General features: G+C 36.0%; 1 protein-coding gene across 2 annotated transcripts in view; it reads right to left on the bottom strand.

Annotated features, from left to right (window-relative positions):
• GPC5 (glypican 5) overlaps positions 1-27,432 on the bottom strand; it is a 1,453,661-nt gene that overhangs the window by 1,133,361 nt on the left and 292,868 nt on the right. For both annotated transcript variants that reach the window (XM_509696.8, XM_063792277.1), the window contains exon 3: positions 21,703-22,397. In XM_509696.8, coding sequence (XP_509696.2) covers positions 21,703-22,397 — 695 coding nt within the window. The remainder of the gene's footprint in view (positions 1-21,702; positions 22,398-27,432) is intronic.

The raw sequence follows: 27,432 nt of genomic DNA, 5'->3' as shown, positions 1-27,432 counted from the left end.
GATGCTGACAGAGAAGGGAAAGCAAGCTGGCCAAGACCCAACCTTCTATAACCTTATCCTCACATTTACAAACACATGTATTTACATTTTGTTCTTTTTTGTCTGATTTTACCAAATTAGAATTATACTCTATACTTCTCCACGACAGATTTTGTCACTTAAATGTCACGTATTTCAAGAATATATCCAGCAATTAGTAGATATATACAAATATGTTTTATAATTTATCTATGTGTACGTGTAGATATCCACACATATACATACTCATATAATGTTTTATACACAGGATCATATCATACATCCTGGTGAAGTAAGAGGCAGAACTTGTCTCTGGAGGCCAGGTTCAGACACCAGACCAAATTAACAACTAGCTAAAACAGGGATGGGGTGGAAGCAGCTTTCTGTGAGACACCCCTACAGTGTGCCATGTCAGTTTACCATTGCCATGGCAACACCCTGGAGCTGCTGCCTCTTTCCACAGCCATGACCAGATGACCCAGAAATGGCTACCCTTTTCCTAGAAATTTCTGCATAAACCACCCCTTAATCTGCATGTAATTAGAAGTAGGTATAAACACGACTTACAGAACTGCCCTGAGCTGCTACTCTCAACGCATTGCCTATGGAGGAGCTCTGCTCTGCAGGAGCAGTCACAGAGCTGGAACACTGCCTGAGCTGTAACACCCCCGGACCTGGAACACTGCTGCTTCAAAAAAGCTGTTTTCTTCTACTGTGGGTTGACCCTTAAGTTCTTTCTCGGGCAAAGCAAGAAACCCTCCCAGCCTAAGCCCCAGTTGGGGCCTCACCTGTCCTGCATCACTGGGTTCTCATTTTTATTTTTAATGCCATAGACTTTTCCTATTATTTTACTTGCTTCTCTAACTCCTATCCTCCCTATTATCTCGACTCACAGCTTGTCCTTCCCAGATAATCAGGTACAGCAAATCATTACACATTCTTTTCTGTTTTCTCCATGTTCACATGTCCATGTACTTTTCACATAAGCACATTTACACACATTTATGTATAGTATCTATTTCTAAACATAAAGATAGTATATTTAAAATGGAATCATTTACAAAAATAGGGCATTATATGTGCTTCGATTTGTTTCACTTTCTCAGTCTCATAATACGACATCAAAATCTTTTCATATCAATGGACAGAGCTTGAATGCATTACTTACGAACCTTGCATAATCTTCCACGGTGTGTGTGTGTGATTGTATCCTAATGTATTCAACAATCCCCCAGTTGGATATTTACTTCTTTCCAGTATTGTGATCTGAATGTTGCCGAAAATATAAACAACCTTGTTCTGCATCTTTGAAAACTATTAGTGCTTTTATTCTAATATAGTAAAGTCCCAAGAATTTGACTGTTGGGTTAAAGTCTATAAAATAACTCCAGGCTAACCAAGGAAGGAGGGGAGTTGTTGGTGAGAGAATAGGACTGAGAATTTGAAAGGCAGATAAATAGTCTTGATGATTATATTAAAGAAATTAATCAAGCCTACCATGGAAGGAATTAGACCCTGAGAAAATCAGGTTACCACTGAGTTTTTGAAAGGTTATTCTGAGGCTCTGAGGTTCAATGGTTATTCTGGTGATGGAATGGGATGGGATAGGGCAGTGGAGGAGAGAGGGAGACTGGATGAGATCAGACTACCTAGGACATATCTACCTGCAATCATCTCCAAGCAAGAATATGATAGTTGGCTACATAAAAGAGCAACTCAAACCAATTTGAGACATATTTAGGTTATAAAATCAATAGGAATCAGGATTGGAAATTTGGTGGGAGGTAAAGTAAGTGTCAAGGATGACTCTTAGGTTTCTAAGTGGATGTACTAAAGAGTAACCAGGTTCGGGAGACAAGACCATGAGTTCAGTTCTGGATTTCTGGGTTTTAAAGAGTCTTTGTGACATTCTGAGAGAAAGTGTCAAGTAGAAAGCTGGTGCTCAGAGATTTCTTGGATACATATAAACAAGGTGGTAACTGAACCTGAGAAATCAATTTCTACCAGGCTGATGTGACAAGGGTCTCTAAAGTGACTCTAGGAATAAACTACTTTTTATGTCCCAAAAGCCTGAAATCATCAGAGGTAGAGAAAACGAGGGGAAAGGAAAGGAGAAAAGACATAACTGCTTTCCACGTTCTGTTTTATATTAGGAACGGTGGAAAATGATGAAGAGAAGATACAGTTACTATCATCATCTGGCCAAATCTGACTATTGAGGCAGTCGAGAAAGTATTTTAAAGGGGGGTGGGGGGCACTTCCTTACTCCTTTCAATTTTTTCATAAATATAAATTTAGTGGCTTCATTTTTAAAATCTTGCTTGCTTGTAGTATAATAGGAAGGCTTGTGACTTATTTATTTATTTATTTACTTATTTATTTATGACAGAGTCTCTCTCTATCACCCAGGCTGGAGTGCAGTGGCACGATCTCAGCTCACTGCACCCTCTGCCTCCCGGGTTCAAGCAATCCTCGTGCTTCAGTCTCCTGAGTAGCTGGGATTATAGGTGTGCACCTCCATGCCCAGCTAATTTTTGTATTTTTAGTACAGCCTGGGTTTCACCATGTTTCCCAGGCTGGTCTCAAACTCCTGACCTCAGGTAATCTCCCCACCTTGGCCTCCCAAAGTGCTGGGATTACAGGCGTGAGCCACCGCACCTGGCCGCTTGTTTTTTATTTTTGTTTGTATTCATCCATCTCTTACATTTAACATGATCTCTTTTTTTTTTTTCAACAGCCTTAATAATTCTAAGATGGCGGATTAGTAAACTATGGCCAGGAGTGTCCTTTATTGTCTCTGAACAGGGTAAGAGTGGTTTTGTGATACTACTAATACCTCTTTGTTCTAAGGCTACTCAGCTGATGATCAGTGTATGAAAAAGCCAATAGCAAAGTCAGACGACACCAGGCCGTGGGGTGGAAAGCTTTTCTGTATTATCTTCTGTTGTGGGTTACGGATTTTCCAATGTGAATGAAGGACACTCTATCAGAGATCACTGATGACTGTGATGTGCATTTTAATTACATAGATTATATTGTTTGTTGATCAACAAATGACAAAGATATCACATTCTAATCCATATTACATATTATGGATTTTAAAAATATTTATGATTCATACTTTCACCTAAGTTAGTGAGAAACACCAATATATTCAAATTATATATATATATATACACACACACATATATATACACACATATATATACACACATATATATACACACACACATATATATATACACACACACACACATATATACACACACACACATTAAACTGGAAACAACTTTGCTTTTGATGTATGCTCTTAACTAGAGAATCCATCTTAATGGTCCTTGTGAATATAATAATTCTCGGTGCATATGGATAAATCATTGAATAAAATGGTTGCTTGGTATAAAGCTAGAAGCATACCATCCAGACAAAGATATTTGTCTGAGACATGTTTACTCTCATCTCTCTGGAAATAAACCACTTTTAGGAGGTCAAGATAATGTTTAGTCCTATTTTCACATTGCTGCACCTGCAAAAAATCTAATTCAATCAAATGCACATAGATTTTTCAAAGGGATTCAGTTTCTGAACCGTGTTCTTAGAGTCCTTGGGAAATTTCAGCATGACCAATCCTTCTTTAATGTGGGGGACCCATCTGAGGATGATCACTTCTGCCAATGGCCTAGCCATAAACTTGAAGCTACCCAGCCAGATACTAGGCCACATTCCCTTCAACATCCCCCAAAATAAATTTGCTGTGACCCAAACCCGAAATAATGCACAATTATTAAAATGACCACTTTGGGAAGTAATGAAACGTACCTCAGAGTAGCATTTTTCTAAGTATTTTTAGCAGAAAATCCATAACTTGTTCAGTCAAAAATGGGCTTCTTGGTTAAATATATACTGGAAATGCTTTACTTAATACAGTTAACAGGTATTTTTAAATAGCAATATTTCTTTTTTATTAGTATTATACTTTAACTTCTAGGGTACATGTGCACAACGTGCAGGTTTGATACATATGTATACATGTGCCATGTTGGTTTGCTGTGCCCATTAACTCATCATTTACATTAGGTATTTCTCCTAATGCTATCCTTCCCCCAGTCCCCCACCCCCTGACAGGCCCCGGTGTGTGATGTTCCCCACCCTGTGTCCAAGTGTTCTCATTGTTCAATTCCCACCATGAGTGAGAACACGAGGTGTTTGGTTTTCTGTCCTTGTGATAGTTTGCTGAGAATGATGGTTTCCAGCTTCATCCATGTCCCTGCAAAGGACATGAACTCATCCTTTTTTTAGCTGCATAGTATTCCGTGGTGTATATGTGCCACATTTTCTTAATCCAGTCTATCATTGATGGACATCTGAGTTGGTTCCAAGTCTTTGCTATTGTGAATAGTGCCACAATAAACATACGTGTGCATGTGTCTTTATAGTAGCATGATTTGTATAATCCTTTGGGTATATATCCAGCAATGGGAATGCTGGGTCAAATGGTATTTCTAGTTCTAGATCCTTGAGGAATTGCCACACCGTCTTCCACAATGGTGAACTAATTTACACTCCCACCAACAGTGTAAAAGCATTCCTTTTAATAGCAGGATTTCTTAGAGCCTTTGACATGATCTGCGTGGAAACCACCCACATTTCCCTCCAGGAGATGACTATTGTGTGTAGGCTTTCCCTGAACTTAATTAAGATCATGCAACTTTTTTTTTCTTCAAAGAATACCTATTAACATCTAAATGAACATGAGTGAACTACAAAAAAAGCAGTTTTAAAAACTTCTTTAGATGAACCACGTGGATTCTGTAAATGAGAAATACACTTGTACAGTCTAAAGGCATCTAGTTTGTCAGTGAAGCCTCAGTCCTGCCCCAGGCCCTGGGCAGCTTGGGCTGCCTTAGAACCCAGACAGTACATGCAGTGGAGAAGCCCAAATGCCTGATGTTTGCATTCCTGAATTAAGAAATGGAAGATGAAAGATGTAGCATGGGAACACTCCCAGAGCTATTTAGAATAGATTATATACACCTCTACCAAAATGTGGTTTCAATATTTATTATTTTTCTCTTGCCCTTATTTCCAATAACCTAATTTGATAAGCAGGATTTTTGACAGGACTTAAGATAAATGCAGATACAACGCTAATAATATCAGAGTATTTATCTGCATAAAAGTTTAAATGGAAGCATTCTGTGCATTTATTAGAAGAATCATAGATTATCACAGTTGTCTTGCTGTGCTCTCATGGAAGATATGAAGTGTTAGTAATTTAAGATTCAATAAAATATTATAAATGCCTGAAATTAAATCTAATTCAATGCATTAAATCAAGAAGTTTCTGCTGTGGCATTTGAGGTCATTTCAGTTTAACAAATATTGCCAGACACTTTAACAATCACTGGGGATAAAGAAATGACAAAGTCTAGTGAATTATCTGTATAAGCTTCCAGTTTTACTGGTGAGGTGGACATAGAAGAATGTTCAACACAACATGGGGTTAAGATGAATGGCTAAAGTACTGCATGTACTTTAATAGACCTGGAACATGACAGGAAGGGGGGGCAAGTCAGGAGACTTGGAATGAGATTGATATGTGACAAGGGTGGTATCGCTACAAAGGGAACTTTACACCATGCTATGGGGCTTGTATTTTTTCAGACAGATACAAAGAAGGCCAAGCTACAGGCAAAAAGATCAATTTGGAGACAATTGCTTGGTCCAGCCAATGCATGATAAAGGCCAGATTTCTTAAGTTGATGATCAGATATTCATTGGGGAATCATATATGAATCAAGACTTCAACTCTAGGGATACAGTGGTAAGCACAACCAACAGTCTCTTGCCTTTGGGCATCTGCAAATCAATATAAAATATAGACAATAAATAATTGCATTCATGCAAAATGCTGTAAAAGAGAAGTTACAGTGTTGCCAGAGTACATTACAAAGTTACCCAACCTTTTCTACAGAGGAAAGCTTCCCATAGGTAGTGGTATCTATTCGCAACACAGAAATGAGGGGTAGCATTAACATTAGCTAGATAAAGGTGCTTGGGAGGATGGCCAGGGGAGAGCCTATTTCATTCAAAACACCAACAAGAGTCATGAGAGAAGACCGAATGCGAAAGGAACCAAGAGAACTCCAGCATAGCTAGAGCAAGGGAGTATTACGAGTGGTGCCAGACAAAGGTAAAGTGGTGGTAAAGGCCAGAATGTGCAAAGTACTAAAGGTCAGTATAAAGGCTTTTAAATTTCATTCTAAGGTGAATAAAAACCATTGGAAGATTTCAAGCATAATATATTTTATCTTTTAAAAATAGTATTCTGACTTCTGTGTAGAGAGTAGACTAGGGAGGTTAAAGTGGCCATGAAAAAGTGAGTTAACCTATTGGAGTGTCAGCAGTGTAGCTGCATGCCCAGCTGGTAATACCCAATGTCTAGCAGTGCCTAAGACACTGCAAACACTCAATATACATTACTTGAATATTCGAATGAATGTTTGAGATTATCCTCTTACTTAAATGTATCAGACTCATAAATTTCTTAAATAACAAAAATAGTTTTTCAGGATCTGAAAGTTGAGCATCCGTGGGGAAAACAAACAAAACCTTTGATATATGAGAACTTTTTTTATCTGAAGGACCTTGTAGTGTTAAAGACAAAATGTTTCGAAAAACATATTTAATATGTCATAGTGAATAACAAATTAAATGACACATTATTCCTCTGAGTCTCCAAAGCCTCAGAAAGAGTATGCCAACAGAAAGAACAAACCCACACATAGAAATTACTTCCTGGCATATACTGGTTTTCTATTTGCATGAGTCAATTTTCAAAAGTATACATTGTAATTTTTTTATAACAGCTTTATTGTTATATAGTTCACAGAACATAAAATTCGCCCTTTTGAAATCCACAATTCAGTGAATTTTGTTATATTCACAGAGTAGCGCAACCATCAACATTATCTAATTTTACAATATTTTTGTTACCCCCTCCAAAAAAACCCATATTGCCTTAGCAGTAACTCCCCAGTCCCCTGCACCTCTTAGCCCCTGGCAACTATTAATCTACTTTCTATCTCCATGAATTTGCTGTCCTGGACATTTCATATAAACAGAATCTTACAATATGTGGTCTTTTGAGACTGACTTCTTTCACAAAACGTGTTAAAGTAATTAATTAGGAGGCCATTAGGCTGAGGTGGCATCAGCTTTCTGGACTCCGACATATACATACGGAAACCCAACTCAGAGTACACAGTCATATCCCAGGGGAAAAACAAAAACAAAAACAAAAACAAAAAACGTAAACTTAAGCAATCAGAAATAGCCAAGGAATCTCTATCTAGGACTTTAAGACTATGTCCTCCCTTTATCAATCAAATATTGCCTTTGTCTTGTTTCCGTGAATACCTTATAAACGCTTTTCCCTCACACACCTTCTGTGAGGTCCCAATCGCTTGAGGTCTGGCACTGACCAATTCATTAACTCCTGTCTGCTCAGCTATATACTTTAAAATTTTAATATGCCTAAGTTTATTTATCAAGGTCCAATAATATTGTGGCATGTAACAGTACTTCGTTCCTTTTTATTACCAAAAAATATTCCATTATATGTATATAGAACATTTTATTTGTCCATTCATCAGATGATAGACATTTAGATTGTTTCCAGTTTTTGACTATTAGGAATATGCTGTGATGATCATCTATGTATTTTTTTTTTGTGGATATATATATTATGTTATCTTGGGAATATACCTTGGCATGAAATTAGCTGGGTCAAATGCTAGCTCTCAATTTAACTTTTTGAGGAACTGCCAAAGTGTTTTCCAAAGTCACTGCAGCATTTTACATTCCCTCCAGCAATGTTTGCATGCTCAGTTTTTTCCACAGCCTCACAAACACTTTGCTACTATTTATCTTTGTTTTTATTATTTTTTTTGAGACAGGGCCTCGCTCTGTCACCCAAGCTGGAGTGCAGTGGCGCGATCATGGCTCACTGCAGCCCGGATGTCCCAGGCTTATGTGATCCTCACACATGAGCTTCCTGAGCAGCTGGGACCACAGGTGTGCCAACATGCCTACCTAATCCTTATTTATTTTGTAGAGATGGTGTCTCGCTATGTTGCTCAGGCTGGTCTTGACCTCCTAGGCTTAAGCAATCCTCCCACCTTGGCCTCCCAAAGCACTGGGATTACAGGCTGAGCTATCATGTCCAGCTTGTTTATCTTTCTTAATATAGCCAACCTACTCAGTGTGAAGCGGCATCTCACTGTCTCAGTGTGGTTTTGATTTATATGCCACTAATGACTAACAATGTTAAACATCTTTTCATTTGCTTATCACTCATTTGTATAGCCTTCTTTGGAGAATGTGTATGCCCATCTTCTGCTGGGTTAATTTTTAATTGATGAGTTGTAAGAGTTGTCTAATTGTATTAATTAGTGCCTGAATATAAACATTAACTTAGACCATGTCATATATTGACAGTAATGTCTTATTCCTGATCTTAAAGCAAATGTATCCAGTAATTCCACTGTGCCCTTGGAATTATATAATAAGCCTATAGTTTTTTCCAGTTTTCTATTTCTATTATGTTTCGTCTTCAATTTTTATATTTATTTCTATGATGTTTTTATCTTAATTTATTGTTACATGTATATTGTTGCTATTTAGCACATTCCTAACTACTCGATATTCACTATGGATTGCATTCTTTATTGTTACAAAGTATATATTTTCATTTCTTGTTTTTCATTTTCTTTTTTGTTTTTGCCCTTTATTCATCGTGTAGGAACATCTTCTTCAACTTTCAGTTCCCACATTTGCAGCATATTACATCTGCTCAATTATCCCATGATTTAATGATTTCTCCCCTACTTGGGGAGCAGTTAAATGAATTCAAGTTTCTAACACTTCCCAACAAAAAAGTACCATCCATCATAAGCAACCTATTTTCTTGAGACCTTTTATTTCTCAGTGTGTTAGGCCAAAGTATAATTTCCAAAAAAAATTAAAAATATGACTATAAAAAATATGTAATGAGCAGTTGTGAAATATTTTTTGCTTAATTTCTTAATGAGGGAATGAACAGCACAATCAACCTGCTTGAAAGGTGAATACCAGAGATTAGCATTATACTCCTTACAAGAAGAAGCACTGCAATATTAATGTCAGATTTACAAGATGATTGACACTTTTCAGATAAAACAATAACTTTTTGGTTTGTTTTCTCAATCAGGCAAATATCACTTATAACTCTATGGGGCAAAAATTATTTGCTACTTATCAATCTTCTGTAAATTAAATCTAACTTTACAGATCTTAGTATGGTCCATAAAGTGATGAAATAGTAAGTAAAAAAAAAAAAAAATTACATGTAGCTAGGGCCAGGTGCTGTGGCTCATGCCTGTAATCCCAACACTTTGGGAGGCCAAGGTGGGCGGATCATGAGGTCAGGAGATCAAGACCATCCTGGCCAACATGGTGAAAATCTGTCTCTACTAAAAACACAAAAATTAGCTGTGCATGGTGGCGCACACCTATAATCCCAGCTACCAGGGAAGTTGAGGCAGGAGAATCGCTTGAACTCAGGAGGCGGAGGTTGCAATGAGCCGAGATCGTGCCACTGCACTCCAACCTGGGCGACAAGAGCAAAACTCCATCTCAAAAAAAAAAAAAAAAAAAGAAAAGAAAAGAAAAGAAAGAAAAAAAAAAGAAAAAAGTTACATGTAACTAGAGATGGCTCAAGGAGCTCACCTTAAATAATTGGAGGAGTATAAGTAATATTTTTCATTCTTTTCAGGTTTTGGGTAATTTTTCTTAACAGTTACTACTTTATTATTGGAAATTATAACTACATGTCATTTGGAAATATGGGGGGGGGGTTGTTTTTAGGGTCCTTCTCCACCCAAGTAAGAGAATAAAGGTTTGCTATTCTTAGACCGAAACCTGAAGATAACATTGAAACACACAAATCCTTCCCCCCAACGATGATATCCAGCATCAAACATCTACTGCTGATCTGATGAAATGAGTTTGGATCATCTCTAAATCAGACTATCTATATTGTGCCTCCACTGTACAGACAAATGTCACTGAAGAGTTTAGTACACATCCTAATACTGACTCTACCAAAACCTACCATGCTTTCTATTGACATTTTCCTTGGGTAATCTTTCAACAAAAAGTGCCTCATCTGCTTATTACATAGAGAGTAGCTGAAAATAGAATAAGGAGAATAGCAGGCCCAAATTTTTGAAAGTGGGAGGTACTACCTGTCTCAAAAGATAGGTGCTAAAGAGTTAGATGTTAGCAGCCAGCCTTTCTGATTCACGAAGTCAGAATCATAAATGTGAACAGTCAGAAGGGGAAAAATGTGAGTGGAACAAAATATCCCACAGTTAGACTGCACATTCCTGAAACGTGAAGACTTTGAAAATTCCTATTATTTCTTCCTTAGTTGTTAAAAATGAAAACAGAGAAGGGGGTATAAACCTTCTCCATCCTCACACCTCTTACACCACCCTTCCCATGCATAGCTGAAACCAGCCAGACACAAGACCAAGAAGGGAACTGACAGCTGGAGTCTTCTCTGATCATCCCTAGATAGATTAGGTCTCCAAGGTCAAATAATGCAAAGTTTTATTAAAGAGAAAGAGGATCAGTGGCCAATGTTGTAGACTTGCATTCCTCCACTGTAGAACTTCTCAACTATTGACCAAGAATGATCACAGGTGTGGAAAGAGATTTTCCTTCTTATTTACTGAGTCAATTAGGAAGGGGTTAGGGTAGCCAGAGGCCCTGGCTATCCACTCTGGCCTACAGAGCTTAGTCCTTACTCTGAGGATCATGTAAAATGACTATTGACTTTGTGGTCAAGACATGGAGAAAGTTGAGAGGCACTGTTTTTCTTGTCCCATCTTGAGTGAGGTTGTCCTTGGTTTTCAAGTCCTGAGAAGTTTTAGGCAGGAGGCTCACAATGGTACTCTGTGGTTTTCTGTGGCCATGGAGTTCTGGCAATTTGAGGTGACTCATCAGAGGCTTCAGAAGTCATGGAAGGTCCAATGACTGCCATGATGCTGTATGTAATACTGATCCTGGGGGCCCCATGACCAGCAGAGGCAGCAATGCCATGGGAGCTTAGCCCAGACCCAGATCCCCTAGGAATGCTCTGTGGCAGGGGTGGGTCATGCCTTCTATAGTCATATAAAAACTGAAAGTTAAGGGGTAGAAAAGGATATTCATTCCATGCAAATGGAAACCAAAAGAGTATAGAGGTGGTACTTAGATGAAATAGACTTTATGTCAAAACTGTAAAAAGAGACAAAGAAGGGCATTACTAATGACAAAAGGATCAGTTTTAAAATGTTGCATAAGAATTGCAAATATGTATGCACCCAACATTGACACACCTAGATAAAAAGGTACATATTAATAGATACAAGCCAGAAATGGACTGCAATACAATAGTATTGCAAAGAGTAGAGGACTTCAATACTCTACTTTCAACAATGGCTAGATCAACCAGAAAGAAAATCAATAAGGAAACATTAAATTTGAACTACACTTGAGACCAAATGGACCTTAAAGAAATATACAGATAATTCTATACAGAGGATCATAAGAGAATAAAATGAATAAGTATATGCAAACAAATCAGACAACCTAGAAGAAATGGAAAAATACCTAGAAACATACAAACTACCAAGACTGAATCATGAAGAAATAGAGAATCTGAATAGACCAATAAGGATTAAGGAAACATTTTAAAATAATTCCCCATTATATAAAATCCCAGATGAATGGCTCCACAGTTGAATTTCACCAAACATTTAAAAGAACTAGCACCAATCCTTCTCAAGCTCTTTAAAAAGTCAAAGAGGAAGATATACTGCCAAATTCATTTTATAAGGCCAACATTACCCTGATACAAAAGCCAGATAAGGACACTAAAAGAAAATAAAAGTACATATCATTATCCCTTATGAACACAGATTCAAAAATCTTCAACAAAATGCTGGCAAACCATACTCAACAGCAGTGACATTTATCCCTGGGTTGCAAGGATGATTCACCATATACAAAGACATAAACATGATATACCACTTTAACAGAATGAATGACGAAAATAATATGATCTCAATAAACACACACAAAAAAGCATTTGATACAATTCAATATTCTTTCATGACAAAAACTCTCAACAAATAAGTTATAGGAGGAATTTATCTCAATACAATAAGGGCCATATATCACAATCCCACAGCTAACATTATACTCAATAGTGAAAAGTTGAAACCTTTCCCTCTAAGATCAGGAAGAGGACAAGAGTGTCCACTCTTGCCACTTCTATTCAACATAGTACTTGAATTTCTTGCCAGAGCAATTAGGCAAGAAAACTCAATAAAAGGCATCCAAATAAAAAGGGAAACAGTTAAATTGCCTCTTTTCAGATAACATGATCTTATTTACAGAAAACCCTAAATACTCCAAGAAAAAGTAATAAATAATAAACAAATTTGGTAAACAAATAATAAACAAACTTTATTAAATGACCAACAGGTATATTTTTAAATGCTTAATATCACTAATCAAAATAAACATAAAATCTGTAGCACTTCCATACACTAACAGCAAGCTATCAGAAAAAGAAATCAAGAAAACAATCCCATTCACAACCGCTACCAAAAAAATCACTTAGAAAATAAGTTTAACAAAGGAAGTTGAAGATATGTACACTGAAAACTATAAAAATTGATGAAAAATTGAAGAGGATGAACATAAGTAGAATGATGTCCATGTTCTTGAATTAGAAGAGTTAATATTATTAAAATGTCCAGTACCTAAAGCCATCTATAGATTCAGTGCAATCTCTATCAAAGTACCAATGAAATTTTTCACAGAAATAGAGAAAACAATCCTAAAATTTGTATGGAACCACAAAAGACTACAAATAGTAAAGCAATATTGTGCAATAAGAATAGGCATCACACTGCCTGACTTCAAAATATACTACAAAGTTATAATAAACAAAATATCATGGTACAAGTATAAAGACAGACGTGCAGACCACTGGAACAGAATTAAGATCCCAGAAATAAATTTATGCATCTCTAGTTAATTGATTTTGGACTAACATAAGACCTGAAACTGTAAAAGTACTAGTAGAAAACAAAGGAAAAAAATGTTTTTGACATTAGTCTTAGCAAGATTTTTTGGATATGACCCCACAAGTACAGGCCACAAGAGCAAAAATAGACAAATGAGATTTCTTCAAGCTAAAATGCTATGCATATCCAAGGAAACAATCAACAGAGTGAAGAGACAACCTGTGGAATAAGGGAAAATATTTGCAAGCCATCATCTGATAAGGGCTTCATAGCCAAAATACATAAGGAACTCAAACACTCAATAACAATAAAACAAATAACCTTAACCACAGCAGAGGGCCTGAATTTAGACATTTCTCCAAGGAAAACATACAAATGGCCAAGAGGTGTATGTTTAAATGTTTAATATCATGAATCAACAGGGAAATGCAAATTAAAACCACAATGAGATATTATTTCAAATCTGTTAGAATGGATATTACCAAAAAGACAAAAGAATAACAAGTGTTCTGAGGATGTGGAGAAAGGGGGAAACTTGTACGCTATTGGCAGGAATGTTACTTTGTACAGGTGTTATGAAGAAAAGTGCAGTGGTTCCTCAAAAAATTAAAAATAGAACTACCATATGCTACAGCAATTATCCTTTTGGGTGTACATCAAAAAGATATGAAATCAGTATGTGGAAGAGATGTCTGAACTCCCATGTTTATTGCAGCAGTATTCACAATAGTCAAGATACAGAATCAATCTAAGTGTCCATCAACAGATGAATAGATAAAGCAGATGTGAGATATATACATATGATTCTGCACAGCCAATGAAACAATCAACATAATGTAGAGAGAACCTATGGAATAAGAGAATACACACACATACACACACACAAACACACACACACAGTGGAATATTATTAAGCCTTAAAAAGAAAGAAATTCTGTCATTTGCAGCAACATGCACGAATCTAGAAGGAATTATGCTAAGTGAAATAAGTCAGGCAGAGAAAGACAAATGTATGAATCTCATTTTTATGTAGAATCTAAAAGAGTCAAACTCAAAGGAGCAAAGACAATGGGGTTTGCCAGGGCTGAGGCTGAGGACATGTTTGTCAAAAAGTAAGAAGTTTCAATTAGACAGAAAGAATGAGTTCTGGAGATCTATCGTACAGCATTGTGACTATAGTTAATAACAATGTATTATACACTTGAACTTTCTCAGAGAGTAGATTTTAAACATTCTCACTAAAAAAATGTGTACATGAGGTGAAGGATATCTTAATTAGCTTGATTTTAATTATTTCACATATATCAAAATATCATGTTGTACACCATAAATACATATAATTTTTGACAATTAAAAGGTAGTTAAATGAAAAATAAATTAAATTGTGGAAAGACATACACATGGGTTTATGCAGTATCAATTTAGAGAGCATTTACCCCACAAAAGTAGCAGGAGGATTGTCAAAGCAGCTGAAAGCATCAGTGATGCACCTGAAGACCTATTCACATAAAATTCAATCAGAAATTATTTCAGAAAAATTCAAAAGAATCACTAGGCATTATTAAAAATTTCTTATTCCCAGGAGACCAACAGCTCATAATATTGGGATAAGAGATTGTTTGCTCAAAGAAACCTCAATAACTTAACAAAAGCAAATGCACATTTGACACATAATTTGATTGAGGAAGAATGTAAGGGTTCTTTTCCCTTTTACATTTAGAATTAAATGGGAGTGAGTAACCTGGAAAGAAGAAGATGTCAAGAAAAGTGACAGAATAATAGCCTTCAAATACTTAAAGGCAAAGATGGCCAAGACTTAGTTCCTATCTTCACAACATTACATTCTAGTATACCATGGGTGACTATTATACATATAATCCTTCACCATAAGGATAAACTTTCCAGCAACTTGAGATGTCCACAAACGTGATGGACCACTCTTCTAGGAGGCCTCTACTCAGATTCTGCCTTATAGACCTTCAGACCTTCACAAGGTATTTAATATTTTTACCTCTCTCAGGAAATTATGTAAAAATCAATAACTGTGATTATCAGTCTTTATTCTCAAGTAACTCACACCACAATATTTAACAGAAAGATAAAATCACAAAATAATCATGCAACACTTTCAAAGTTCTATGAACTGTTTACACAAAAAGTATTCAAACTTGTTACCTGCCCCTAAAGAATTTTGGACTTGCCTCATATAAGGTTCATGAGTCTTCATTAGCCCTCACCACTGCTAATCGCCTCAGGAGAGGTTCCACCCACCACTATCACCACTCCACTAGCACAGCCCACACATGCAGGGGTCAAATCTCCAAAATAAGAAGGATTCAGATCTAATCAGGCATGTGAAGAAAATTCCTACCAGCAGAGGCTGAAATATCACAGAACTACCTCAACAGAGTATCAAATTTATGATATCTGAACAGAAAATCCATGCACAATAAAATTACCCTTTGACTTGCCTCTAATCAGAAAACATCTCATTCCATATCTGAAAAAAACAAAATTCCTTCATATTAAAAATAGAAACAATTAATTGTCACTACACACTTAATATGGCCACATCTGGAGTAAGAAGTTCCTTAACACTATATAGTGACCAGAAGTCGGTGGGTGAAAACCTTTAGAAAAGATCTCTACATAGAACTGTGAGTTAGAATAGATAACCCTCCTGTGGTCTAATGAATCTTCCTTTTCTGCTTTATTAGCTTACAGTGTTTTCTATAAATCAAAGTCAGCCCACTTTCAATGGATTCTTTCAGAGCTGACTTTCACACCAGGAGCTTATATTTTCCCCTCTCAATTGTTACAAATTTAATTCTTATGCCTTTTCTTTTTCTTTGTCAATTCCCAGTCTTATTCCTCAGAAGAGCCATGTACTAAATCATAAGTTCAATATCAACCCACCACATATGTTAAACAAAAATTAAGCAAAGGTAAAAATAATATCTTTCAACACTACTAACAGTTACTGTAGAATGTATTGCATTTAGATATCTAAAATTAAAATATCTAAAATTGCAATGGTATTTTGAATGAAATTTTGTCCAACCACCCATGGGCTTCATCTATGAGGTAGCTTATATACAACCTTTGGTCACACCTTCCACCTTGTGGCAGCCAAGTCCAAATATGAACATGAATGAAAGCTCCCCCACCAAAACATTTTTATTTCAGAAACAATATCTTGTCAGCTTTTCATATATTATGGAAACTGGAGCAACCCTAGAGATTCTACTTATTCATTCCAATCTCTTCTCTGTCCAAAGTTTATACATTCTGATCTGAGTCATGCTCAAAAGAACACACTCTACATATCCAACATTAATTTCAAAATAATTTCATCCATGTTTGAACCTCTCTAGGAACCAACTCTGGTATCATTCTATTTCACCCTAAGAATGAGATGTCCTTTCTTTAACCCAGGGGTCCTCACCCTCAGGTCTGTGGCATCACAGGAGCTGTAAAGTCACTGAAATTATATGCAATAGTTTGCATGTGCCTGTGTGTCTGCGTGTCTTACTTTTCTAGGGAAAGGGCATATTAGCCTTCTTATTATTGTGAAAGTGTCATGGCCACGAGAAGGTGATGCACTCTGCCACCTCTTCTTCGTCACTCAAATACTCCCACACTGCACTAGATTGACTGACGCTAAGCAAATGTCATGACTTTTGTCAAGTTCATGTGTGATAGTTACTGTAGAATGTATTGCATTTAATATCTAAATTTAAAATATCTAAAATTGCAATGGCATTGTATTTTAATTAGGTTACTTTGGAGACTGAGATTTTGAGAATTCTTCCCTATGCTTTTTTGTTCTCTAGTACTTATTTTTGCAAAATCTCACATACATCCATATTTTAGGAAAATATATATCACATCATTGAATAAATTGGACAAAATTAGCATTTTGTCCTAAATAATCCAGGCTGCTACTTTAACTTTTCTTTTATTGAAGGTATAGTTTAAACACCTAAAAACACTTAATAAATTTACTATGCTTACTGTCTACAGATTCAGATAAATGTACAGAAGAAGTGATAAGATATTAGTTTCCTTAACAGTGAATTTAAGTATGTTAGTATATATTATACTATTCACCGTAAAGTCATTTTTGATAGGTTTTATTGATAGAATTATATAGTAATTCTAAAGTAATTTGAGTACAACCAGCTGAATCTCTATTAATATTGCATAGATAGAATAGCTGAAAAACTTATCTGTAAGAAAAAATAGAATGGGACTTTTTTTGTTGAAAATTATGATTCTGACCTTGGGAGGCCAAGATGGGTGGATCATGAAGTCAGGAGCTCGAGACCAACCTGGCCAACATGGTGAAACCCCGTCTCTACTAAAGATACAAAAAATTAGCTGGGTGTGGTGACGCATGCCTGTAATTCCAGCTACTTGGGAGGCTGAGGCAGGAGAATTGCTTGAACCCGGAAGGTGGAGGATGCAGTGAGCCAAGATCGCGCCATTGCACTACAGCCTGGGTGACAGGGCGAGACTCCGTCTCAAAAAAAAAAAAGAAAACACCTTTTTTTTTTTTTTTTTTCCTAAAACTGTATAGAATCAATATTTAGCTGTGTTTCCTGGTAACATTTGTTCTGTTTAGAACATCTTGAAACAATGTTATTAAACCAGACTCTATGTTCTTATGCCTTTAATAAGTTAAAGTGTCAAATTATAGCAAGAAATAATATATTAAATGTAATTACTAAGAAATAGGATTTCAAAAAATATGAAGTATTTATTTACCAAATGAATTAATAATTTATTAACAAGAGGGTAATCTATTAATATTAAAATTTTAATATTAATCTGTTAATATTAAAAATACATTAGAGACTTGTCTAATATTTTCTGAAAATATCAATTTTTTCTCATTCATAAAGAAATTACAAGCATTTGTTTAATTAAATGATTATTTAAAATATTTTTTGAGCTCTACACCCCTAAGAAATAAATGTTTACTTTGGGAGCATTTAAAACATCAGAGAAGGCCAGGCGTGGTGGCTCACGCCTGTAATCCCAGCACTTTGGGAGGCCAAGGCGGGCCCATCACAAGGTCAGGAGTTTGAGACCAGCCTGTCCAATATAGTGAAACCCCATCTCTACTAAAACTACAAAAATTAGCTGGGCATGGTGGCGGGCACCTGTAGTCCCAGCTACTCGGGAGGCTGAGGCAGGAGAATCGTTTGAACCCGGGAGGTAGAGGTTGCAGTGAGCCGAGATCATGCCACTGCACTCCAGCCTGGTGACAGAGCAAGACTCCATTTCAAATAAAAAGAAAAAAAATTCAGATAAATCAGTGAATTATTTCTAAATAATATAATGTGATAGTGATAATTGGTAAAATGTAAACACTATGCACAAGACATTAAGTGTGTAAGTTCATTTTATTCTCACAAGGATACTATCATGGTATTTCATCACCCCATCTAACCAAAGAGGAAACTGAAGCAAACAGAGATAAAATAAGCAAATGCGTAAACTCAGAGCTAGTAAGAGGCAGAGACAGATGTGAAATCCAATTTAACACTTGGACTTGTGCTTTTAATTCCTACTCTTTGTTACCTCTCTTCTTTATTAAATCAAACTTTGTCTTAATAAAATCACAGAATTATGAAATTAAAAAAATTATCTTGTAAATTAACTTTTCTCTAAACATTAACCAAATATAAGGTACTTATGATTTTTCTCAGAAAACTAAACTTTTTTTCCAGTTGAAATTCATCCAACAGAAGTATTTTATATATATATCAGGTATCTCCACAGATATTTTAAAATGAAAATATGTATTTATGGAGGAGTAGACTTGGAAGTACTAGATCTCAGAGATTTCTTTGGGAATGTGAGAAAGTCATTATTTGCTGGCTTTCCAGTAATTTATTTTGAATTTGTTAAATTCATCGATGTGCGAACTGGTTATCAAAGTTTGATAAAGAGCTTATAAATCACTTCGAATTGGTAGAAATAAATATTAATGGGTCAATTTTCAAGGAATTTAAAATCAGTTTCTTCTTCTGTTCCCATAAGTAAAAAAGAGGACTCAGTTGTTTTATTTAGAAAAGAATCCATAATTTATCAGTAATAATTTATATTTCTCAAAATAGTCATAGGACTATTATATAAAATCAGACTATTTATTTAAAAAAGAGCACTCTCTTTGAAAATACAGCAGGGAGTTTTACATGATAAAAGTTGTGTATAAAACTTCTTTAGGAAACATAAACCTGATTCTAATACTTTGAGATACTAAAGTCACCTGCTTCCCCAAGGTCTGCTTAGGGCCTTCCTTAGAATAAGGAGAGAAAAGAGTAAAGTTATCAGGTACCAAATGCCTACCAGTGTCAGACTCTGACCAACATTGTCCTATTTAAGTTATTCCTCCCTTCCTTTTTACATAGGACAAACAGGCTTAAGGGTGTTAGAAGCTGACCCAGCCCACATGACTAATGGGTAGCAAACTCAGGATTTGAAAGCTTGCCTGTCTACTGCAAACTTTTATTTTAGTCTTTGATATAGGAAACGCAGATTTTCTACAGGATAGATTTTAAGGACACAAAAAGGCCCTTCAGGTTTCCAAAATACATAGGAAAAAAGGTCTTGAAAACCTATTCGCTTACATATATCAGAAGGTCCTGGCCATGGGACATTAAATTATAATGACCCAAATTAATAATCAAATCTGGACTTGGTCTCTGATTTCTTGTGCTTACTTTCCCTTTTGGAGATACTCAATAAAATAATATGAGCATTTTGGTCCGGCTCAGTGGCTCATGCCTATAATCCCAGCACTTTGGGAGGCCGAGGCGGGCAGGTCACAAGGTCAGGAGAACGAGACCATCCTGGCTAACATGGTGAAACCACCTCTCTACTAAAAAAATACAAAAAATTAGCTGGGCATGGTAGTGGGCGCCTGTAGTCCCAGCTACGTGGGAGGCTGAGGCGGGAGAATGGCATGAACCCGGAAGGCGGAGCTTGCAGTGAGCTGAGATCATGCCACTGCACCCCAGCCTGGGTGACAGAGTGAGACTCCGTCAAAAAAAAAAAAATAATAATAATAATAATAAGAGCATTTTGTTCCCTGGATGTAAGTGCTTATTTTTCAAGGAAATACTTGAAACCACAGCCGTCATTGGTACCTCCTTTTGAGATGGTTTATTGCATCCCTTCCAGAGGTTCTGGGCCATGTACAGTTTTCATAAAAGGATGTGAGAAGACAAGAAGACCAGGCCATTACATCAAGTTGAGAACCCGGTTAATTGTATAGGGATACCCAGCTGAATGAAGCAGGGAGTTACATTTCAGCCCACACATTACCCTATGGTGCTGTGCTGAATCCACCTAAAGGGGGTGTCATTTCTAATTTGCAGAAAGGAACCATAAAGGCTCACGCAGGACCTGGAAAGTCCTTTAAGGTTAGGAAGAGAAGGGGAAAATGCGTTTGGACATAAAGCTTTTCAGATTCTCAGTCATTAATTAAAGGAATTGAATCAAAGTCTGTTTAAAAGTAATGAAATCGCTGGGCGCGGTGGCTCACGCCTGTAATTCCCCACTTTGGGAAGCTGAGGCCGGTGGATCACCTGAGGTCAAGAGTTCGAGACCAGCCTGACCAACATGGAGAAACTCCCACTTTACTAAAATTTTCTGCTTAAAGCTAATTGATGAGAATGTTTGTTAATTTGGTAAATCAATGCCAGCCTAAGGAGATGTCTTTTGTTGGCACTGGAGAGTATAATTTTATTTCAGGGGAAAATGTTTACTAGAACCATCAGCATGCTATCCTATTTCACTCTGGGATATGAGAACTATTACTAAGGGAGCCAGTGAATATTTAGAAAAATGGTTCTATGTAAGGTGAGACAAATAGAAAACTCTCATATGTTTTGATTTGATGATTGTGTTTTAAAAACGTTTCAGTCTGCTAGGAATAAAATACCATGACTGTGTATACACTACATTTTAAAAATTATCACGCCATCACTGTGACAGATTTTGGAGCATCTCTGAAGAAACTCTTTTGAACACTAAGCTATCAAGTCTTAACTTCAGGGATATATAACTGGCTTTTTCCATTTTAAAGCCAAATGCTTTTGAAATTCTAACAATAACTACCCATTTTTGGAGTACCAGGTACCATACTAAGTAGTTTGCACACATAATGCTTATATTCCCAAAAAAGAATACTTCAAATGTTGTATGTTACTATTTCCTTTTTATCACTGAGGAAATTGAGGTGCAAAGAGGCCAAAGGGACTTACCTAATTTAATTTAGCTAATTACTGGCAGGCTAAAGATTCAAATCTATGCTGTTCCTGATTTCAAACCTGAGCTCTTGCCACGTCACAGAACTCACCCTTTCAGCAGACTTCTACTTAGGAGAGAATGTGGTATTTCAGCCAATCAAAATTTTATCATAAGATATAAAAAAATAATATCTTGGATTGAATATATCAACAGACACATTCTCCTACTATTTCCTAAAGTATATCATGGCTAATATTTGAATTACAAGAAGTCAGACTGGAAATGTGGAGTTCCTACTTACCTGTTCCAATAATTTTTGTCCATTGAGGTGAGCCTGTAACACAGCATCATTAACAAGCAAGTGAAAGTTCAGCAGCACGTGTTCAATGTCGTATGTTCCATGCATTGCATCCGAGAGTTCTTCCAACGACCGGATATATGCATGCCAGTGTGGATTAAGCTCCGCCATGTGCGCCAGGCAGCCTCGCATGACATTGAGGCAGTATCCCATACAAGGCTTAGTGAGCGTCAGGCCCTGGCAGTGCGGGCAGTATTGCATCTTCAGGAGGGCTCTGCTGCACTCTTTGGAGAAGTGCAGATAGTCTGTGGTGTTGATGACTTCAATGCCCAGATTGAGTGCCTGCAGAAAGGTGCGGCTGGGCAGCAGGGACCTCCCCATCTGCCCCATTACTCTTTTGGGAATATTACCAAATGGACTCACATCCCGGCGAGCCATCCGGATGCATTCTGAGTATTCCAGGGAACTGTCAGTCACAGCAGGGTTAATGAGGCGGTTGTAGACCAGAGGAAAAAGACTGTCAAAAAATCTGTTTACAAATTCTTCAGGATTAACATCTGCACCAAATAAATACAGCCCCACATCAGTGAAGAACTCCTGAACCGAAGCAGCAGCCTCCAAGGCCATGTTCCTGTAGGTATTGCAAAAAAGTATACTGGTGTAATTTTCTGCTTGTTTGATGAGAGTTTCAAGGGTTTCTGTAACACAAGCAGAGGTAAAAGATGAGAAGGTTTAGTATTCATGCTAACACTGTCCATCTGCTCCAGACATTAAATGACTCATCAAAACTAATCTAAGGATCTAAATTGTAATTCTCAGCCTACTCAACCAAATTCAGCTTTCCAAGGATAATGACCGGACAACAATGACCATTGCCTACAAAACACAAGTTTTATACAGACATATTTCTAGGATCACAATGTGTTTAAAAGTAATGAAATCACCAGGCGTGGTGGCTCACGCCTGTAATTCCAGCACTTTGGGAAGCCAAGGGAGGTGGATCACCTGAGGTTAAGAGTTCGAGACCAGCCAGACCAACATGGGGAAACCCCCTCTCTATTAAAAATACAAAAAGTACCCAGGCATGGTGGCAGATGCCTGTAATCCCAGTTACTCAGGAGGCTGAGGCAGAAGAATCATTTGAACCTGGGAGGCGGGGGTTGCAGTGAGCTGAGATTGCACCATTGCACTCCAGCCTTGGTGACAGAGTGAGACTCTGTCTCAAAATAAAAAAAGTAATGAAATAAAAAATAAGTTACATGTATGGTAGTTTCTTACTTTATTCTATAGTCATTCATAACTCACTAATGATAGAAAAAAGTGTCATTGAGAAATTTATTTCATAATCTGACTTCATTATTCATAAAAGATGGTCACATTAAGTACTTAATTCACCACCTGCTATATTTTTATAATTTTAAAAATCTTTTTCTTTTCCAGAATGAAAGCTAGTAGATTACACACTGGTTGCTACAAAGGGAGGTTAGATTCCCAAAGGAAAACCAGACAATCCTTAGACCTCCTCACATGTTCTAACTAAAGAGAAAGTAAAGCATTCATTTTCAAAGTATCCATAAATTATCACATTTTGTTAAGCATTGGGAAACCCATGAGTGCTATTATTTGATGAAAATAAATTATTGTGACCACATTATTGATCATATCCTTTTTCTTATCATCTTATCTTCAAAGACTTTACTGTGGGATATTTTGTTTCTTACTTAAATAACTGATGATCTCAAGTCAATTTATCTGCAAAAAGAACCAAGAATAATTTACCCGTAAATTAAGGGAGAAAATCTAAAATTAGAAAGTTGGAATAATCAGCAAGTCAAAATGGTATATCAAAATGAGGCATTAAGCAACAGTAAACACCTTGGATATATTAGTAATTACATTTCATAATTAGCCTAAATAAGGATACCAGCCTGTGTCAATATATAATAATAAAATATATTCAATAAAATTATCTCCTATAGTCCCAATCGTATAGTCACTTTTAAATAGGTTGTAAAAGATCACGCAATAACTTAGTAATCTAAACACTGTTTGAGTATATTACAAAAATAGGTGGAAGAAGAGTAGGAAAAAACAAAATGGAATAACAAAATGCAGAGGTGCAGAGAGAGCTACTAATGAAGCAGAACTGTGTCATGAATATGCCACAGAGTCCAAGTACAAATAAATAACAACGCAATATCATGAATCTGATACTGATCTAATTCACATTGATTTCCAGGCTTTAGTGTGATATATTAAGGTGCGTCTACCCTGCAATCAAAGGTAACAGCTTTTAAAAGTAATTGCAATTCTGTTTCAACAGAGTACATATAAATTGTTAGGTAGAGCTCATGTGTTATCTGTGCATCGCTGGTAACTAGTTCCTCAATAAAAATATGAAAGAATGAAAATGGGATGATAATGAGAAGGCTTCAATTGAGATTAGCAGCTCTATCATGTCAGCCAGCATTAATGCCAGGTTTCCCCAAATGGCCTGATCACCTGGGCTTCATGGGGAAAAAATACAGATTGTCAGGTCTCTGCATTTGAAATCCTAACTCAGTAGGTTCGTCTTGGTTCAGGAATCTATATTTAACAAGCAGTCCAGGTGATTCTTTTAACCTGGCCAGTTTTTGAAACATTGCGGTTGCAAACACATGTAAAATACTCTCTGCTCTTACAGAGTTGTTCAGCAAGCATTCCACTATGATAACCTGACCCCACAGCTGCAGTCTCAGCCACTACACTCTGTTTTCACAGATCCACAGGACAAAGTGTGAAAACGGAATTGAATCTTTGTGGCTTGAACTACAATAAAACTGCCAAGCCTGTATGTTTCTCCTTAAAATAGGTCATTTTTCTGAGCAGTTTGTGTGTGGCTAAGAATCGCGAAGTGGGTCACAAATAATTTTATTTACCAATAATGGTTAAATCACAATGTTTTAAAATTATTTAATTTGTTAAAGATAAAATAAGGATAGATTCAAAGATACCCTATATCATAGGCATTCTTACATGCTTTCCACCCAGGTTTCTAAGATATGTGCTATATGTGTTCATGTGACTGACAATTGCCATATTCTTAGTGGAATAAAGGTTGAACATTGCTGAATCAGGCAATACTGATGTTCCATCAGATTTCTGCCAACTCTAAATGATGTTTACACATGCAATTTTTATAAAGGCAAGAATAAAATATTTCTTTATAAATTTCAGCCCAATTAATTTATAACATAATGATTTAGGAAAATATGGAGTTTATCTTTAAGTAGCCCTAACAGGTATGTTTTACAAAGTAATTTATATTGTAAAAGCAATGTTGAAGAGAATATATTTAATATTTAGGAGTTTCCATTCAAAATAAAAATGAATATAGCATTTCCAAATATCATTATTTCTCTTTTAAGGCCACTGTGTATTATTAGCAACAAACTAATTCTGATTACTCTTTGAGTTTGTAATTAAAAATAAATTTCTGTACAAATTATACAGTTTTTATTTGATTTTAGAGTAGTTTTTCTCTGATTCAATTTTATTCTTTAAAACAAAACAACCAAAAAGAACTTGATAATAACTTCAGGAATCATATTAGAGTGAAATTTTAAAACTTTTCTCTAATAACACATGCATTAAAATTTTAGCTTTCATAAACTGTGTATTGACTTTACTACCCTTTGAAGGGGAAATTATATGTTATCAAATACAGTCATGTGCCTTGTAATGATGTTTTGGTGAATGACTAACTGTATATATGACATTGGTCCCATAAGATTATAATGGAGCTGAAAAATTTCTATAACTTAGTGACATCACAGCCATCATAACATCATAGTCCAACATATTACATGTTTGTGGTGATGCTGGTATAAACAAAAATATCAGATTGCCAGTCATATAAAAGTCTAGCACATGCAAGTATGTACAGTACATAATATTTGATAATGATAATAAACAACTTTGTTACTGGGTGTTTACCATACTATGTTTTTTATTGTTATTTTAGAGTGCACTCCTTCTACTGATTTTTTTTAAGTTAACCATAAAGCCACCTAAGTGAGTTCTTCCAGAGGAAGGCATTGTTATCACAGGAGACGACATCTCCATGCCTGTTATTGTCCCTGAAGCCCTTCCAGTGCAACAAGATGTGGAGGCGGAAGACGGTGATATTGATGATCCTGACCCTGTGTAGGCCTAGGCTAATGTGTGGGTTTGTGTCTTAGTTTTTAACAAAAAAGTTTAAAAAGTAAAAAAAAATAAATAAATATTTAAAAATAGAAAAAAAAAGCTTATAGAGTAAGGATATAAAGAAAACATTTTTGTACAATGAGTTTGTGTTTTAAGCTAAATGTTACTACAAGAAATCAAAAAGTTTTTTAAAAATTGAAGTTTAAAGTAAATTTATTATAAACTACTGTAAGCTGAGGTTAATTTGTTATTGAAGAAAGATTTTTAAAATAAATTTAGTATAGCCTAAGTATACAGTATTTGTACAGTCTAAATAGTGTAATGTCCTAAGCCTTTGCATTCACTCACCACTCACTTACTGACTTACCTAGAGCAACTTCTAATCTCGCAAGCTCCACTCATGTTATGTGCCCTATGCAGGTGTACCTTTTTTTAAAAAAAATGTATACCATAATTTTATATGTATATATATATATATTTTATATATGATTTTTTGAGACAACATTTTGCTCCATCACCCAGGCTGCAGTGTGATGCCAGGATCATAGCTCCCTGTAGCCTAAACCTTCTGTGCTCAAAGCAACCCTCCTGCCTCAACTTCCCAAGTAGCTGAGACTACAGGTGTGGACCACCATGCCAGGCTAATTTTTACTTTTTATTATTTTTTTGTTGAGATGGGGTCTTGCTATGTTGCCCAGGCTGGTCCCAAACTCCTGGCCTCAAGGTATCTGCTCCTTCAGCCTCCCACAGTGCTAGGATTACAGGCTCAGTCTATACCATCCTTTCACTGTATCTTTTCTATGTTTAAATATGCTTAGATACACAAAGATTTACCACTGCATTACAAACGCCTAGAGTATTAAGTATAGTAACATGTCATACAGGTTTGTAGCCTAGGAGCGATGAACCTATACCATATAGCCTAGGTGTGTAGCAGACTCTAAGGTCTAGATCTGTGTAAGTATAGTCTGTTATATTTGCACAATGGCGAAATTGTCTAATGATGTATTTCTCCAAACAAATCTCTGTACTTCAGTGGCACACAACCGTGTCAATATTCTGTTTATTTCCTGAATATCTGAACACAAAATAGATTTGATTTAAGTAATTTATTGCATTAGTTTTTCACCATGCTATTAACTCACCACAATATTAAAAAATTGGGGGGCTTTCAATATGTATTAAATCTGATATTGAAATATTCCAGTTAATTGAATTACCTAAATATATGTAATATACATATTTTTATATATCTGTGATCATAAGTATTTCTTAAATCCAACCAATAAAAAACTGTAAACTATTGGTCTATACATAATTGATTTTTCAATGCTTAGGGATAAACATATTTTGAATTTTTTTGTCCTAATCACTTCATAAAATTTTAATATGTAAACACCTATCAAAAATGAACAATCTAGGAGCCAAACCATTGAATAATTTTGTACTAATTTTTAATTAAAATTGGTAAAATCAGAAATTGAATTTACTATAGCTACTTATTTGTGTTAACTTTGAATTTGTAAAACTATCACTTTGTTCTTATAC

This window comes from Pan troglodytes, chromosome 14 (genome assembly GCF_028858775.2).
Source record: "Pan troglodytes isolate AG18354 chromosome 14, NHGRI_mPanTro3-v2.0_pri, whole genome shotgun sequence".
Taxonomy (NCBI): domain Eukaryota; kingdom Metazoa; phylum Chordata; class Mammalia; order Primates; family Hominidae; genus Pan; species Pan troglodytes.
Note: the sequence above shows the minus strand (reverse complement) of the source record. Positions and strands in the feature narration are given on the sequence as shown.